This window comes from Talpa europaea, assembly GCF_964194135.1.
Source record: "Talpa europaea genome assembly, chromosome: 5".
Lineage (NCBI taxonomy): Eukaryota > Metazoa > Chordata > Mammalia > Eulipotyphla > Talpidae > Talpa > Talpa europaea.
The window spans coordinates 136,102,025-136,119,877 of NC_140071.1; the positions used below are offsets into that span (position 1 = coordinate 136,102,025).

Consider the following 17,853-nt stretch of genomic DNA (forward strand, 5'->3'; position numbering starts at 1 on the left):
TTCCTCCACCCCCTTCCTTTTGTCTTTTATTCTCCTTTCCTTTCTCAAGCTCTGAGTGTGCTCCTGCTGGGTATAGATATCAGCTGGTTCACTGACCAGGAGGAGTTCAGGTCTTTGTGGGGGAAACCAGGACCCCTAAGACAGTTGTGAGTCATTAAGGCCGGGAGTCATTGATGTGGGGTGGAATTGTGTCATGGCATCATTTAATGTAAGGAAATTCAACACTTTCTGGATTCAGATCCCAGTGCAGCCGCCCTCAGCTTGGTGGCCACAGCCAGGCTTTTAACCTGGGCAGTGCAGTGGGGAATTCTGTGGGCCTCAGCCTCCTCACTTATAACACCCCTGCCATCTGTGAGCCCAGGACCTGCTGCCACCACCACCCTGGGCCCTCCTCATTGCCTCCAGAACTGCACTATTGTGGTAGCTACTAGACACATGGTTATTTACATTTACTTTAATTGCAATTAGATAAAATTTAACTGTAAACCAATGGTAAATCAATTAAAAATTATTTTAAAAGAAATTAAATAAAACTGAAAGTTCAGCTCCTCAGTGGACCTAGCCACATTTCAAGTGTTCCATAGCCTTGTATGTGGCTAGTGGCTACCAGCTTGGATAACACAGTGCTGAGTGTGCATAGCACAGTGCTCCGTTATATTATAGAACATGTTTCTCGACGCGGAAAGTTTCCTTGGTGAGCACTTCTCTGGAATGATTGGCTCTGCTGCCCCTGGAGACTGCATTTGGCAGTCTGACTTGTTTGTACTTTTTACTAGATTTTGATTCGAAATCTGGGGTGGATGCATCTGATTGGTGAGGCTTTGGTCACATGGCCATGCCCGAATTGCAAGGGAGTGTGGGAAGATCAGTCTGACATTTTCAGGCTCCTGGTGGAGGAAGGTGCGCTGAGGTAGCAGATGGACGATCTTCCAATTTTGTAAGCAGAACAGTGAGGAGCACCCCAGTCAATGGATGGCTGTCATCGCCAACTTGACCATAGAAGGTGGAGCTTTCCGAGTCCCACTCCCTGAAGGGAGGGGCTGATGGCTAAAAGGGACAGAGCTGCGTTTGGATTTCTTCTGATGAAAGCTGACAACCTCTTATGTGTTTTCTTCTGTGTGTAATATGACGTTTTGTTCTCTGAATGCTTTCTTTATCACTGATTTTTACAATTTGATTACGATATGCCACAATGCAATTTTCTTTGTCTTTCTGCTTGGAATTCATTAGAATTCTTGGTTCTGTGGTTTTATAGTTTTTATCCAGTTTGGAAATTTAAATCCATCCTCTCTCCTGCCACCCCCTCTTCTATGTTTTTCCACAACATTCTATTTTCAGCCTCTTGTCGCTGTGTTTCAGTTTGAGTAGTTCTGTTGCTGTGTCTTCAAGTGCACTCATTGTTTTCATCATCCAGTCTTTTAAGTCCCATTTTTTTCATTTCCAATATCATAATTTTCAGCTTTACAAATTCCATTTGATGCTCAATGCAGTTTCCCTTCCTCATCTCATTATGTTACATTTTCCTTGAAATTTTTGTGCATATTTTTTAAAGATTTATCTTTATTTATTTATGCATACAAGAACTGGGGTGTAGGCCAGAAGTGCAAAGGGGTGAGAGAACTCACCAGAGACAGAGTGGGGAACAGAACAGGCAGATCTACTGAAAGCCACTGCTGAGGGAAGCAGCGGGGAGACAGGAGAGGTCTGCTGCGCCATGTGGTTCAGCTCACTGGCTGGTGATGGAGCTCATGCTGCAGTGGCTGGTCATAGCTTGATGGTGCTGAAACTTCAACCTGTGCACCACCAGGGAGGCCCTGATATTTCTAATTGCTCTTTTACCAGTCTCATCTCCTCTCATTTTAGGATCTTTTTCTGTTGACTGGTTCTCTCCAGGCTATGAGTCACATTTTTTGATTAGATGCTGGGCATTACGATGTTAATTTATTGAAAGTCTAGGTGGTGTTATTATTATCCTGTTATGAGTGCTGAATTTGGTTTTGGCAAGCAATTAAATTACTTGAAGCCAGCTTCATCCTTTTTAGTCTTTTTATGGTGGTAAAATGGAAATAGCATAAAAGTCTTCTCCAGACTTATTTTTGAGCTTGGCTAGAATGAGTTTTGAAGAGCACTTGCTCTTGTGCCACTGTAGTCCTGCTACCCAAACGTCACCCCTCATGAGTCTAACAGCCCATGTATTGAGTACTTTTGGAGCTAGTTTCTCAGAGGGACATGTTAGGCTTTGTACCAGTTGAATCATTTGCTGCATCATGAATTTTACCATAAATACATTCCAAATAGCAATGTTTCTTCTTGAAAAAAGTTAATGTGTTTTCCTTTAAAACACCACTGAAATCTCTATTTGGTGATTTTCTGTGGTTGCTCATTTGTTCTTCCTGTCACAGTGGGTCATTCTGTGTCTTTTCTTTAATTTACTGTAACTGTGAACAACCTAGACACGGAAGCATAAGACAGGTGTGGGTCCTGCTTTCACACTTGCCTTAGGTGTTCCTTCATGTGAAATGGATGCAATAAAGCCCTTTTCCCTGAGTTAAGTGAGAATAAAGTTCATGAAAGTACTTTGAATTCTATAAATTAATGCCCCATGGAATGCCCCTTAGGTATAGGATTTATGTATTTGAAAGCATCCGTCTCCTTCTTTAGCCTCAGGTTCTTCGAGGTTTTTTTCCTCTTGCATTAGAAGAATAAGAACTTCCTGTTGAATCCTCAAGGGTACCGTGGACTTAGCTGGACTTAGTTGGCAACTAGTCTGTGTTCTCCAGGTGACCCAGAATTATGTTTTCTGACAGTAAGCTACATTATTTTGTACCTAAAGGGAGTCTCCCTACTGCAAAACTTACTGATGAAATATGTTATTTCCATCTGTGGGGAAATTATTGCCCTGTAGCTCCTTTGTCAAGGAAACAGCTAAAGCTGTGATTGATTATATGAACCCTAGTAAATTAGGCTGTGTGGAATCAGAAATAGTTCTTGCTTTATGTTAAAAATAATTCTTGCAGGGGAATTTCCACTGCATTGTTTCAGTGAACATGTCTTGGCAGAGGTAGTGAGTGTCTGTATCAGGAAGCAAGTTAAGGAAAACCTTTGTTCAATAAATGGCTCAGTAAATGAGAAGCTAATTAATGAAGTAAAAATATCAGGATATTTGCTGAGGGTATGGTTGTGTTTCTAATGGCTGTTTAAGTTATCTATACTTGTTTGGAACAAAAGGGTGGTTTATGTATCATCTATAGAAATGAACTCCACAGATCAACCAGCCCTCATAGACACTATATGCTAAGTGTCAAGGTCATGTGGTCCTGACGATCTAATCACTTTTCTTTTCTTCCCGTTTAAATGGCTGACCCTAAGGGATAATGCTAATGGCCACCCCAGGGCCCCTGACCTGGACTGGACTTGGCTCCACAGATAGTGTAAAAGTGTCATCCAGGTGATCAATGGTTATGTCTTTGGGGATGCCGAAGTCGGAAACCCAAGAATCGCACGTGACTTCTCTCTCACCCCTTGCATTCAATCAGTTATCAAGGCCATTGATTCTTCTGCAGTGGCCCTGGCATGTCTCCTCTTTCCTCTTTCCTCAGAGGTACCACACTGACCCAGGCACCCACCATTTCTTGTCGACCGTATGGTGATCTCGTGACTGGTCTCATATCATCCATTTCCTCGTTTGACCTAATTCTTTCTCCATTCCAGACAGTCTTCTGAAAACTCAACCTTAGTTTCAAACTCTCCAAAGAGCCCCTCTCATCTTCACAATGTACTTCAATTTCATTAGTGTGGTTTATAAGACCCTATATGGTCAGATCCTGTTTGCGTCTCCTGCCTACCCCCCACCTCTCCCCTAACGGCCCTTCAGCCTTTAGTGAAGGACTATGCAGGAAGCAGCTCCATCACTTTAGCTAGAGTAAGGATGCTGTTGAGAGAATCACAGGAGAAGTGTAGTTCTCCTTTTAATGTTTTCCTGTGTTTGAGAATGTAGTTGACTTTTGACTTACGGGACACTGAGAACTTCTGCAGTAATGAATTGTCTCCTTTTTCACTTGATACTATAAAAGAAGTCAGGAGCTCCCCTTCTGCCCCCCGTCATAAATCAGACACCCTGGTGTGAATTTAACTTGTTTCCTTTTGACTTTCTACATCTCTAGTTATATTCTCTTATAGTATTTTATGACTCTTTGAAGCTCCTTTGAAACTCTTGGGGAGTGAGACAGGAGTTGAGAGGTCAGTGTCCTGCCATGTGGCTGACTCTTCCTTTGTCACTTAGGAGGTGGAAGCACAGTTGGAGGAAGTGAAGAAGAAATCAGAAAATGAAATAAAACAGCTGGAAGAAGAGAAATCAGCCCTAAATGTGAAACTTCAGAATTCTCTGCTTGAGGTAGGTTCCGACTAAATACAATGCTTAGGAGAGGTGGCTCTGGGCCCTGGCAGCTTCTGATCTGCTGTGATGCCTGGCTCTTGGGACACTGCCCTGACCTGGTCACAGCTAGCATCCTGAGATGAGGGAAAAGGACTTTGGCTCGACAGGAAGGGGGGCTTCTCAGGGGGGCACAGATTTAGCGGCAAGTAGCAGAGCCTGGTTTCTAGAAATTTATAAAAAAACACTTAATGTCCCATAATTTTAAAAAGGCTGCAGGAGCCTGCTGATGTTGATTGTGGTGCTAATTGATATTGGTCCTGGTAAACCTGTGATTCCCGCTCTCTTTCTTGCTTTGATTTTTATTTCTTTGAGTAATAGCCCAAGTAATTTACCTTTTATTATTGACATAACATTGCGTTGTAGCATATGAGTTTCAGAAGTTCATTGTTGAAAATCAGCACGTGTACGTACATTCAGGTCACCACTCAGAGTCCAGCTCTGCCCTTCACAACCTTGTCCTGATGGCGCCCTCCCCATGCCCTTCCCCTCCCTTAGGTCCCCTTCTGTCCTTCTTCCTTCCCCTTGAGTCCTTACTGAACTTAAGATACTGTCTAAGCAGTTTACATGTATTAACTCTTTTCCTTTACGTATTCTATCTCTGCTTTACAAATGAGAAACTTGAGGCACAGAGAAGGTAATAACCTCCTCAAGGTCACACAGGTAACAAGTAGCAGATCTGGGATTCAAACCCAGGTAATATGACTTTACCCACCCCCACCTCTAAGCCCCCACTAATACCCACTGGGGTACAGTTTACTACTCATTGGTGAACCAGCATCATTCAGAACCTGAGTGTTTACAGTTGGCAAAGCACGACCCAGAGGCTGACCTTGGACCAAGTGTCTCAGATCTGCTCTTCATCCTCCACTTCTCCCCAGTAATGGTGTCATTATTGAGCCACCCGCTTACCACAGCCAGGAATGGAAGAATCATCCTGACCATATCCGCCTCCCCTGCTCTCCCGTGTTCACCCCAAGTCCCTGCCCTGCCCACCAACACATTCTGTCTGTTGTGAAATCCGGTGGGTCCTGACGCCTAAGCCTCTCTGCCCGCCCCCCCTCCCTGCCTTTTTACACCATTGCTTTGGTCAAGACGCTAGGAATGATTCTCCTGGACTTTTAAAAGGTTGTTTATTGATATTACATAAACGACCACACAGGACTCACTTGAATATTTCATAAACCTTAGCAAGATGCAGTAAAAGGAGTGCCACAATCCTTAGATACTTCTTCCTCCAATATTCATCATGTCAAATAGAAAGCACATTCTGAAAGCACATTTCACATTCTGTGAAATCTAAAGTCTTGCAAGAGCCTTGTCCTTTATCTCCTGCCTCCACATTCTCCCCAGGCCAGCTAATTCCAGAACTACCATTCTGAAACCAAGTCTGCTCCAAGCTCTACTTCTCCCTAAAATCTTGGATCTACTCATGATTCACAATGTGGCTCAATCTGACCCCCCAGAACTTCCCCCCTGGACTCTGCCCTGTTATGTCCACTGCTTCATGCTGGAATCACTTCCAGCACATCTGCTAGTCGTGTTGTCTGGAGTGTTCTTTCTTGCCTTTGCCTCTGACCAACTCCTAGTCACCCTTCAAAACCCTTAAGGCTGCCCTGGACTTCCCTGAGCTGAGCTGAGCTGATTGCTGAAAATTCTTTGCAGTAGTGCCTTACAGGGGTTAATACCATAGAAAGCTAAAATCGGTGCCTGGCACATTCATGTTGCTCTTATCATAGTGTCTGTACTCACCTGAATGTCGCTATGGTTGCCGTCATCTGTCTCCCCACTACCTCCAACATGAGCTTCTTGAAGGCAGGGACCGTCTTTTATTATCTTACTACCCAGCCCCCCACTCCACCCTACCCTCTTCCTTCCCACCTAGCCTGGTGCCTGAGGAAAACCAGGTTTTTACGAAGACTTGTCAACAATGTCTCCATTACCCTTATGGTTATTGGCGTTGTTCTTTTCAGAGTTGAAGGCAAGGAAGTTTGTCTGTTTAACTGATGCTCTGTAATTAGTTGACTGATGGTCACCATCCTCAGTAAGGCATTACAAGTTAAGAGTTCTCCTAGCCTCCCTTCTCTCATATTATCTATGAGATTATTCTTAAATATTTAATTCTTAAATATTGTCTCTTTTTAAACAACTAACTTAAAAAAAAAAAGGAAACAGAACGGGCTTCCAGGGATGGTAGGAAACCAGCAAATGCCACCCTCCAGAGCTCGTGTCAATACCTGCATGTAAATAATTGAAGGGAAGTGTAACCCTGCCCGGTGTCGCCTTGTGCAGCGACCAAGCAAACAGCTAATTAGAAATGGCCTAAGTGAGTTTGGAGTTTGTCTCAGGAGGCGCTCTCCCCAGAACTAATTGACTCAGGAGAATGAGTCCCCAGGTTGGTGACCACAGCCTTTATTTCATGCTTAGTGGTTCTTTTCTTCTCTTTCAGGTTTTAAGGCTGGAAGAATTTATCCAGCAAAATAAGGCACACTCCCCAGGAGGCAAGGAAAGACCCCAGGAACCAGACCGCCAATGCTGCAGTGTGTTAGAGACCCAGGTAACCCCTGGCTTCTTTCTGCATTGATTAAGGGAAATTTCTTTTCTCTCTTTCAGCACTTCGGTGTCTCCAGTGGCATTAATGAGCTCTTTTATTACCCCCTTCAGAGCTGCCAAATGCCTGGGAAAAAAAATCCACATGTGCAAAAACCATAAAGAAAATAGTTCTGAGTAAGTTATCCCTGTGGCCTGAAAAAGAACAAGGCTGTGTCTCGTCCACTCTGAGAGCAAACGTGGCTGGCAAATAAAGGGGCTCTCAGCTAAAGAGGGCCCCCCTCCTCCCGCTGACCTCTGCAGCCCTAACATCAGTTACTCTCAACCTAGCCTGCCCCAGGACACTGCCCCAAAGGAGGCTGCCCCGGGACAGAAGCTCATCCGATTTGTCCTAGGATTGCTATCATGAGTGCGTGCCCTGAACCTCAGAAATGTATCATCTCCCAGTTTGGAGGCTGGAAGTCCAAAGTCAAGGTGTTGGCAGATTGGGCCCCTCTGTAGGCTCTGAGGGAGAAACTGTTTCCTGCCTCTCTTCTAACTCCCTGGGCCTGCTGGACTCCTTGGCATTCTGTGCCTTAGAGAGAGGTACAGACCCTTCTGCACAGGGTTCCAGAAGGAAGCTTATGAGTAGCAGTTCCATTTGCACATTATTCATTCATTCCACAGTAGTTTCTGGGGTCCCTCCATGTGCCTGCCTCTGAGTTAGATGCTAAAGAGAAAAAACATGCATTAAAAAAAAAATAGCGGGCCTCCCCAGTGGCGCAGCGGTTGAGCGCTGGGTTGCGAAGCTGCCCGCAGCCTCTGCAGCGCCGGTTCGATCCCCGGCTGCTCCCCGGCCACCAGAGGAGGGTCCCACATGGTACGCAGACCTCTCCTGCCGCCCGCTGCTTCCCCTCAGCAGTGTACTTCGGTCCTTCTGCCTGCTCTGCTCCCCGCTCTGGCTCTGGTGAATTCTCTCACCCTCCCGCGCTTCTGACTGTACCCAGTGCATGTATAAACAAAACAAACAAACAAACAAATAAATAAATAAATAAAAATAGCTTATCAACAATGAGGACACTTAGCCACAGAGGTGAATGTCTGGTGCTGTTTTCTAGTATGCAGCTATCCTGCGCTTTATAGGTATAGATGGATCGTTGAAATTAAGTTTTCTTTTCAAATAGATAATCCACATACATGGCACAGAATTCAAAAGGTAGATAAAGGTATGCAGCAAAAAGCATGCGCTCTCCCCAAGTTCCCTGTCTATAAGTTCTGTTTTGTCTTTTCTTGTACATCCTTTCAGAACTGCACCGTGCATATGCACACATAACCATGCATGTGTTTTGTTTTGTTTTTTTTCCACGAATGATAACAAACTGTCTCCTGAACTCTGCTTTTCTTCAGTTTTTAGCTTGGAGATTGGAACACATCAGCACACCTCCTTATCAACTTCATTTTTTAAAAAGGACCATCATCTGGTGTTCTCTTGTGCAGAACAACTGTAATACATGAAACCTTTCCCTTCTCACCAATATTTAAATTGTTTCTAATTTTTCATTGTCATGATAATTCATCAGCAGGCAGCACTATACAATGGAGTTCTGTCTCTGTCGTAGTTAAGCGAACCCGCCCATGAACTAGGTGACTGGGTTCTTACTGACAATCTTGGGCAAATGCTTTAAAGTCTCTTTGCTTGAACTTTCTCATCTGCAAAGTGGGGGTGATGCCACCCCCATCTCTGAGGGTTTTTGAGATGACTAAATGAATTAATATGTGCGTGGGTCTGAAACAGCACCTGGCACGTGAAATGCTCAATAGGGACTAACTCATGATTGTAGAATTTGCTGGACCCCAGGGCGTGCGTGTGTTTGACTTGGTTAGATATGCCACATTGCCTCTCCCTAAATTATCCCAAAGTCTAATCCCAAGGGCAGTAGCTGTGAATGCCAGTTTCTCCCAACTTTGCCAACACACTGAGTTACAAAACTTTCTGAGTATGGCCAATCAGAGAAAATTTTTATTGCAGTTCAAATATTTTTCACAAATCAATTATGTGGCAGCCAAATGGGTCAAAGTTTTGCCAGCGCCCTAGAGACATGAGGCCTAGAGAAGGCCCTGGGCTGGTCTGGGTGACGTGTGGGCAGCACACCCAGGGTGGTCTCGCCTGCAGCAGCACAGGATGCTGTGGGGGACAGAGGTGATGTGGAGGGTGTTTTGCTGGGCCTGGAAGATTCCATGGCTGATCTGGGGTTGGAAATAGGGACACTAGAACAGGGGACTAAATGACAACTTCCTCAAAGATGATTTTGCTGAATCCCAGAGTCTAAAATGTATATTTGTTTAAGACTCAGGAGTTTTCCTTTAGGCCCTTAGCTGTTCTGACAAAGTGTGTCAGTGAGTCGAGAGAGCTATAAATAATAGCGCATATTGAGACTTCACTTTCCTGAACATGAAGAAAGGGTGTTGCCTAGGCTGGGTGGGGCTCCTTCCCCACCCACCAAAGTGAGCTGGGACTATAAGGAACCTTTTGTCCTGGCCTCTTATATCCAGTGTCCTTGATTCTCTTAGATTAATAGTTTTATTCAGTGGTTTCCAGAAAGTCATTTCCGTTTTGGTTGTTCTGAAGGGAAACTATTTGCTGAAAGACTTGTCCAGTGCCTGTATCACAGTTACCTGGGAGCAGAGAAGGGGTTTCCATAGATTCCCTGCCTGCACCCCTTTCCACAGAAAGAGGGGAGTCTTTTGTGGTGTTATTATTCAAATCATTTCACCCTGACAAGTGTTCGCGTCCTGTGACTGTACTGGACTCAAGTGGGGGACATATATCTAGGCCAGCAAGAGCCTGTTATGGCAGATGCTGTCCTGGCGCCAGAATGTTCTCAGACAGCCAATAAGTGAGTGGAGGTTTCTGCCCAAGGGAGCCCCAGAAGTAACAGAGCAGGTGTCACCTGCCTGGATACTGAAAGTTGAACTTGACTTTACCAGGAAGGGGCGTGGCAGGGAAAGGAGTAGGGTAAAGATCCCAGGGCAAAATCCCTGAGGCTGGTAGGAAGAAGGACCAGGGCTCCGAAGTGCTCCCAGCCCTGGAGGAGTCCCTGGCTCCTGGGGGTCCTGCATGGTTGGCTGGGCAGCATCACCCTGAACCAAGCCTGGAGGATCATCTGAATCCTGGGCATCCGCAGATGAATGGTCACTAAATCCTCCAACAACCATGATGGCCCACGTATCCCCTGCCCCAGGGCAGCTGCCCCATCTGGTGTGATTTGAGGGGTCCGGTTCCATCTGACATTGAACAAGGCAGGCTGCCCTGGACATCCACATGTGGAGAGCTAAGAGTCAGGCTGAGATTTGTGGGAGCCCTGGAAGACAGCAGAGGGCAGGGAAGCAGCTCCTCTCTGGTGTGAGGACATGGATCCTGCCCCACCTTTATGCCAGACCTGCCCGGGGAACCTCAGGCAAGTCTGAAACCTCTCTAAGATCAGATTCCCCGTTATTCCTGTGTGCCAAGATCTTAGTGCTTTACACAGCCCCACCACCCCACCAGCAAGTGTTATTATTATCCACCTTTTACACAATAGGGAAATAAGACCCAGAGAGCAACAGCAGTGCCCACTCGCTGCACCATGATACTAAACTGCTTCCCTTCCCGTAGTAAAAGGGGAGTGGTAACCCCAACCCTCTGCACGCCAGAGACTTGTGATGAGTGGAAGAAAGCATATAAAGGCACGTTTCAAAACAAAGAGTCTATAAATGTAAGGTGACCTTACAGTATCTATTACAATAATCATTTCCCCAAAACCCCATTGCATTAGATGATCTATTTTGAGATGTAAATAAATCTACCTTTGAAAGATTGTCAAACATTGAACTTGAGAATGACTTTGAGTATTCCCTTCCAGGCAATTTCCTGGGTGTGTGTGTTCCTTTAAAATAGAAATAATCCAGGGCCTCCTCGGTGGCGCAGCGGTTGAGCGCTGGGTTGCAAAACTGCGCGCGGCCTCTGCGGCGCCGGTTCGATCCCCGGCTGCTCCCCGGCCACCAGAGGAGGGTCCCACATGGCGCGCAGACCTCTCCTGCCGCCCGCTGCTCCCCTCAGCAGTGTACTTCGGTCCTTCTGCCTGCTCTGCTCCCCGCTCTGGCTCTGGTGAATTCTCTCACCCTCCCGCGCTTCTGACTGTACCCAGTGCATGTATAAAAACAAAACAAACAAACAAACCAGCAAACAAATAAATAAAGCATGCCTGTATAAAAAAATAAAATAAAATAAAATAAAATAGAAATAATCCAAAAGAAAGTCAATGCTTGGAAGACGAATGATGAAGATCTGATGTGAACACGGGTTTAAAATAACCGGCTGTTTGTTTGAAAGTAGCTGGGAAGACACTTTTGCTGCATATGGTGACAGGAGAGCCCAACTATTTATTTTTCTGTGTACATGTTAAATCCAGGCTACGTTAGCACTAGAGAATGTGGGCAGAGCCTACGCAGGTACCTGCTGGGGAAGCCAAGAGTGTGAATTAGGGGTTGGTAACCAGTGAAACACCCAGAGTGGCTCCTCACCGGAGCTCACTGAGTACCAAACACAACCAGAAAAGGCAGCACCAGGAGAGTCTACTCCACTGAAATTTAGAGGAGACAGCAGAATTTAAACAAGTGTGGGGGAACTTGAAGGTGCTCTTGAGGTCAACTGTTGATCTCCGAGGTCAAGTGCATTTGTGAAGTATTCAAATTGCATCCTTACTCCTTTTGAATGATGTCCTTTGATCCAAAACACCTCCACAAAAGATGCAGAAGAGAGAGGGGAATGTTTAAGCCTTTTACATGATCTGGTGGGTCCCACTGCTGAGTCATAAATTTGTTGAAATTAAGAACTATGTCCTACTCATCTTCATCCTTCCAGCATCTGCCCTACCTGCACCCAGCAGAGGTTTGGCTCTTTTTCTATGAATTGATAGTACGTTGCAACTGAGTAAAGGGAACAGTGGGCCCCACGTCAAGTCTTGGTGGTTAAAGCTTAAGTTCAGAACTTTCAAAATTAGCCATGGCTAGAGAGTGATTTAGCATGACACTGGGGTCCTTCTCCAATTACTTGTCATGCCCTGCCTTGGTTTCATCACCTTTAAAATAAGGGGGAGTATTCATTTCCTTTTTGGGGATGGTGTTCTGCTCCTGTCTCTAGTGTTCAAACAAGTGAAAAGCAACTAAAGGATTACTGAGTTCATCCTGCTGTTGATTTGGGAAACAGCATTCATTTCTTGGGTTGATTCTGAATGTGTGTTTTGCAGGTACTTTTCAGCAGCACACTTGTACAACGTGGCTTTCATACACCCAGTTACGTTTAGCTGCTGGAGTTGACCATTGTGCCCACATGGCACAGCCAAGGGCCAATGTGGTCCCATGGAATGACCATGATGGGAATCAGTCCATCCAGCAGTCCAGCTTCCCTGTATCCATGTGACCTGGGACAAGTCACTACTTCTCCAATCTCAGATCCTCACGTGCACTAACACACCTCCCGGCTGCATGGAGTCATAGGGGTCCATGAGTTGTGTATGGAAATAGACAAATGTGATGTGACTTGAGCTAGTGTGGTTATCTGGGTGTGTCAGCTTTCAAATTTTCTATTTTCTCCTATTTCTGGACTCCTGCCCAGAATGCCTTTAAATATAGCCGTGGTCGATAAGTTGGTCCAGAAATTACATACTGCACATTCCCTTTCATGGTCTGCACAGTGGCTCAGAGTACATTTGAAATTCTTTTTCATCTCTATAATAACTATCTGAGATTTTTGTCCATTATTCATGTTGCTGCAAGTTCCTTCTCCCTTTTCCTTGATCAGACTTACCAGTAGTTTGACGTTTCTTTTCAAAAGTCAGCTTTCAGATCTGTGGATCAGATCTATATTTCTCTCTCATTAATTTTATCTTTCTTATCCCTTCCCTCTTACTTTGGGTTTCCTTTCTGATTCCTTTTCTAGGTTCTTGAATGTTTTCTAATTAATACACTTAAGACTTCGTATTTCCCTTCTAGGTGTATGTCTTTAACTGTACCCCAGAGTTTTGAAGTTTATTTTCCTTTTAAACCTATTTTCATGATGCTTCTTAACTTTATTTTTATGTAGAATAACAGTATTCTAGAATAGCATCACGCTGAACTGTGTTGAGATTTGCTTCGTGGTCTGCTGCGGGGTCAAGTTTTTTTGTTTGTTTGTTTTGTTTTTGTTTTTAATGAACCCAATGCAATGGAGAAAAGGATATATTCTCAGTTTGGTCATTAAAAGTCATTATATTTTAATCCCAGTTCTATGATCTATTCACTGTATGGCCTTGGACAGGTTACATATTCTCTCCTGTCTCAGATTCATCATCTCTAAAATGGGAAGAAGGTCCCCACCTCATGGAATTCAAGGCTGACACACACTAAGCACCATGTAAATATCAGCAGAGATTTGCATTCTTTTTTAGCTTTTAAGTTTAACTCGTTAATCTTGTTATTCAAATCTTCCTATCCTAGCTCATTTTGTCTACTAGATGTATCAGTTTCTGAGAGGTGTATGTTAAAACTCCCTACTGTAGCTATAAATTTGCCCATTTCTTCCTACAGTCCCAAACACTTTGCTTGATGTTTTCAAGGTCTATTGTTAGATGCCTACAGCTTCATTATTAGAGCATTTTAGCAAATGATTCCTTTTACAAGACTGAATATCCATGTTGAGATTAGCCAGTTCATATACACTGTGATTGCTGGTATCACTAGAATTATTTTTTTCAACCATATTTTGTGCTTTCTATGTACCAAAATTTCTTTGTAACCAGTTTTCAAAATGAAAACTGGACCTATTTAACTTTATCATAATTTAGCTATTTATGCTGTAGTATTATGCTATTCTGATTTCTTGTTGCCCCACGTTCACTGTGCAATCTCCCCTTATATGTAACAGGGATGTATTCATACCAGCTATTTCTCAAAGTTGTTTTGCTGAAACTATGACATTTGTTTCTGGGCTTCCCAGGAATTGGAGCTCTCTGACACATTTTTAATTCCCCCCCCCAAATACTTGAAAGTAGGGTAAGCAAAGAAAAGTTTTTGTTTTTTGTAAGTGCCAGGTCTTGCAACCATTTCGTGGAAAACCCAGGTTGCAAATGATCATTATTTAATGAGATTTACCAATAAACAAATCTGTACCTAACCTGTCTAATTACACTGTTTTCCATAGACAGTGGTTACCATGACAAGTAGAAAAATCTAAGTAAGAAAATCTTTCCCACCTTTATAACTCCGTGGGAAGAAGGATAACATGGACAAACCCAATCTGAAGAAAGTTCTGAAGTCTGGATATTGACTCATGGTGTCCATATTCTCCTCCCACAACACCTCCTTCCTTAACACTGCTAGTCATTCAGCAAGCTCCATGGGCTTTGACTGTATGTAGTGAGATGCAAAAGACTTGCCACCTATAGGGGGTTATTATAATAATAATAGTAATAATAATATCAATTACACAACTTGACCAACGGCTGTTTGCTGGCACTATTCTCTGATTCCCATGCCAGGCCCTGGGAGCAGACACAACAAGGGCCCCTCTCTGTGGACTGTACATCATAGTGTGTCGTGGGTGGCTCAGCATCCAGACCCCTGCATGGGGTTGCTGATTGCTTGTCCCATTACCCACCACTCACTGATAGTGTATCCCGACACGAATCACTCACTCTCCCCCTACTTTAATCTCATCATCTGTGCAGGATTCTCAGTTGACTGGAAAACGGGAAACAAAGACCAGGGTGATGGTCTCCTCAGGCGGGAACTGTGCAGACACCGCGCCATCACAGCTCTCTCTGCCCCAGGCCTGTGAGCTGTGCACAGCAGTGGGTTGTGGGGGCCTTTTTCTCCTCCAGTCTGTGGTTCAGATAAGCCGTGCATTGATTCGGTGACTGTACTGAACCTCATTTGCAACTCATATTTGCAACTTTGTTTTTGTCTTAGGATCCATGCATGAAGCTGAGTAAACCTTCTGAGACCTTAGCCCGAGAAGAATACCAAGAGAAGGTGGCCGCAGAAGGAGCCAGCAGTGACGAGGAGGAGAGGTACCGAAGGACGTGCCAACTGCTAAGTGTGCCAGCAACCAATGAGGCTCAGATTTGGAAGGATCGCTCATTCTGTTCTCAAGCATCCATCCCTGCCCCTTGCATCACGCACAGAGAGGAAGCAGGACATTTCTTATGTCTTTTGGTGCAGCAAGAAGCTTTAGATGAACTCTTGTTTAATTGTCACACCAACCCAGACAGGCTGTTTTATAAGTTCTTAATCTCAAACTGAAAAGTGTCAGTAGACTTGCTTGGGCTGGCCCAAAACCTCTGCTCTCTCCTCTTCTAAGTGTTCTTTAGCTAGGAGACCCGAGGGAGCTTTATCACCCAGGGGTCCTCTGTCCCTGTCACCAAGGAGTCTGTATTTGCTGGTGTAACCAACATTCTCAAAGTGCTAGTGATTTTGAGTTCACAAGGCAACTCCCTTTGTTTTTAGCAATGCCAAGCTCTGCTGTGCCCCTATGAGATTGGCTTCTGGCTGAGGTCAGGTGCTGTTGCGTGACCCCAAATTACAGGTGTACTCCAAGTCTATTCCACATTCCTTGTCATCATTCTGGGGCCAAGGCTGAAGAATTAACTCCTGTATAGGGCATGTTGTTGTCATGGTAAGGGAACGAGCTCATAGGGCCAACACCAATGCCTTTGAAGCCCACACTCAGGGTACACTCTCTGAGAAACAGAGAGGTTAAGTAACTTGCCCAGGGTCACAATGCAAGTAGAGCACAGAATTTGGATGATAATCGCTTTTTGCTACATCTCAACTTCGGGCAGCTGTTCTTATGCGCAGAATGAAAGTCCACAGGTTTCTACCCTTACCGGGTCACTCAATTCTTTAATAATCATCACTAATAAGAACTGAACTTCTACTTCAGGCCATGTTAGAGTAACTGGTACCAGACTCTCCCACTTTCTTTAGACAATTATGAAACTGGGCAAAATAGATTGGGAAACTTTTTTGAGTATGGGCCATTATGCAGAGACTATTTGAACTACACTATCAACTAATTTAACCTAATTGACAGAGACAATATGCTGAAAAACTGCAAAAATTTTTTTCTTTCAAGGCACATAGGACATCCACCAATGTAGACAATATAAAAAGCCACAGAACAAATGATGATCCATTTCAAAGATTGGAATATATTCCAAAATATATGCATTTTTCAGAGGATGTTCCTTGATAGCAAAGAATCAAAATAGAAATAATAACAGGAAGCTACCAAGAAAATCCTCAAATATTTGGAAATTATCAGTCTACATCTAAATACTAAACCATAAGACAAAAAATAAAATCACCATGGAAACAAACTATTTCAAATTTGATGATAATAAATATGTGACATATCAAACTTGGAGGGATAGGACTAAAGAAGGCAATTTATAACTTTAAATACTGGTATATAAAAATGTTCTAAGATCCATTATCCAGTCTCTGTAGAGGTGCCCACCCCATTCCTTTTTCTGTCACCCAGATAACCACTTACCACCCCAGTCTAAACCAATTGCGTTTGAACTTCTCAGCTGGTTCAAAAGTTCAGAGCTGAGTCCCCTCCCAAGACATTTGTCAGCATCTGTTGCACAACACAGAAACTATTGGGACTTTAGACCAGCGTCATCTTGTTCCTGCTACACATGTAAAGGCCTATTAATAACCCTCCTATTTATACTTGGGGGCAGCCAGTGACAGTTATGAGCAAGCTTTGAAAGGTGACAAGCACTGTATTCAAGAAAAGCATTATTGTTTCATTATTATTTTTTTCACATGCAGGAAGATTTACAAAATTAGACCAGAGAGACCTCTTTTTTGGAGCTCCCAAATAAGGAACTCTGAGCTCTTGATCTGACAGCACATCACTTATTAAGCTCCCACTAGAATAGCTCTCGGTAGTTCCATCTGCATCCTGATCTCATCCAAGTGCAGCAACACAGAGTTAGTATGTTGAGGGGGAAGTTTCTTGCCCTACCAACCGCCACAGAGCTCCTTCCTCTTGCCCAGCTATTTCGGTGGTGGTGTGTCCAGTCTAGGGTCCTGTGTAATTGTGTCCTTTGTGTCTTCAAAGGAGCCAAAAGCCCCTCCAGGAGGGTGAACGGCCACCTGCACAGGGCTCTGTGCTGGAGGAGAAGACACCAGAAAGCCAGTGTCTGCAGGAGGAATGGCAGAGCCAGAAAGCCCGACTGCAAGCCCAGGTAGCAGGCCCCTCGGTGGGAAGGTGCCCAAACGCAGCGGGAGCATCTGTGCCTTCCTCCTATCCCCCACCCCTTCCCTCCTCCCCCAAAACGCAGGGCCTGATTTACATCGAGCCAGGAAGGGCCTTCCGGGGCTGGCCAGGTGACACTCTTCTGTTTGTTCATTCATTCAACACCCGCTGCGGCTCAGGACCACCTGTGCTGACCCAGGAGCTCTTCCAAGAGCCTGGGCTACCCCAGTGAGCAAACCAGACTAAAGCCCCGCATTAAAGTGCTTAAGTCTAACAGAGAAGGGGGGAACAGAGCATGCATACTAGAGAGAGAGGTGAGCAAAGCACGTAGTGCCTGAGATGACAAGGGCTTCAGAAAAGAAGAAGATTCAGAGCAAGGTAAAGGGGCTGGAGGGGTCTGGAGATGGGAATAGTCTCATACTACATGGACTTGTGGGCCAAGGTTCGGCAAGAAAGCAAAAGCTTGAGCAAGCACCTGAAGGAGGTGAGCAAAGCCGCCAGATAGGTCTCTGGAAGGCCTTCTGCTGACCACTCTGGGACAGTTTGCGTCCCAGCCCATCTTCCTCTCTCAACTGGCATCAATGCCTCTAACTGAGAGCCCCCCACT

At 44.6% G+C, this 17,853-nt stretch overlaps 1 protein-coding gene across 1 annotated transcript in view; it reads left to right on the forward strand.

The window, feature by feature from the left end:
- Positions 1–17,853, forward strand: part of FAM184B (family with sequence similarity 184 member B) — a gene marked incomplete at both ends in the record, with an annotated part of 62,596 nt that overhangs the window by 31,066 nt on the left and 13,677 nt on the right. Inside the window, 4 exons of the mRNA XM_084233381.1 lie at positions 4,283–4,393; positions 6,882–6,989; positions 14,948–15,076; positions 17,128–17,235. Of these exons, the coding sequence (XP_084089507.1) occupies positions 4,283–4,393; positions 6,882–6,989; positions 14,948–15,076; positions 17,128–17,235 (456 nt within the window). The remainder of the gene's footprint in view (positions 1–4,282; positions 4,394–6,881; positions 6,990–14,947; positions 15,077–17,127; positions 17,236–17,853) is intronic.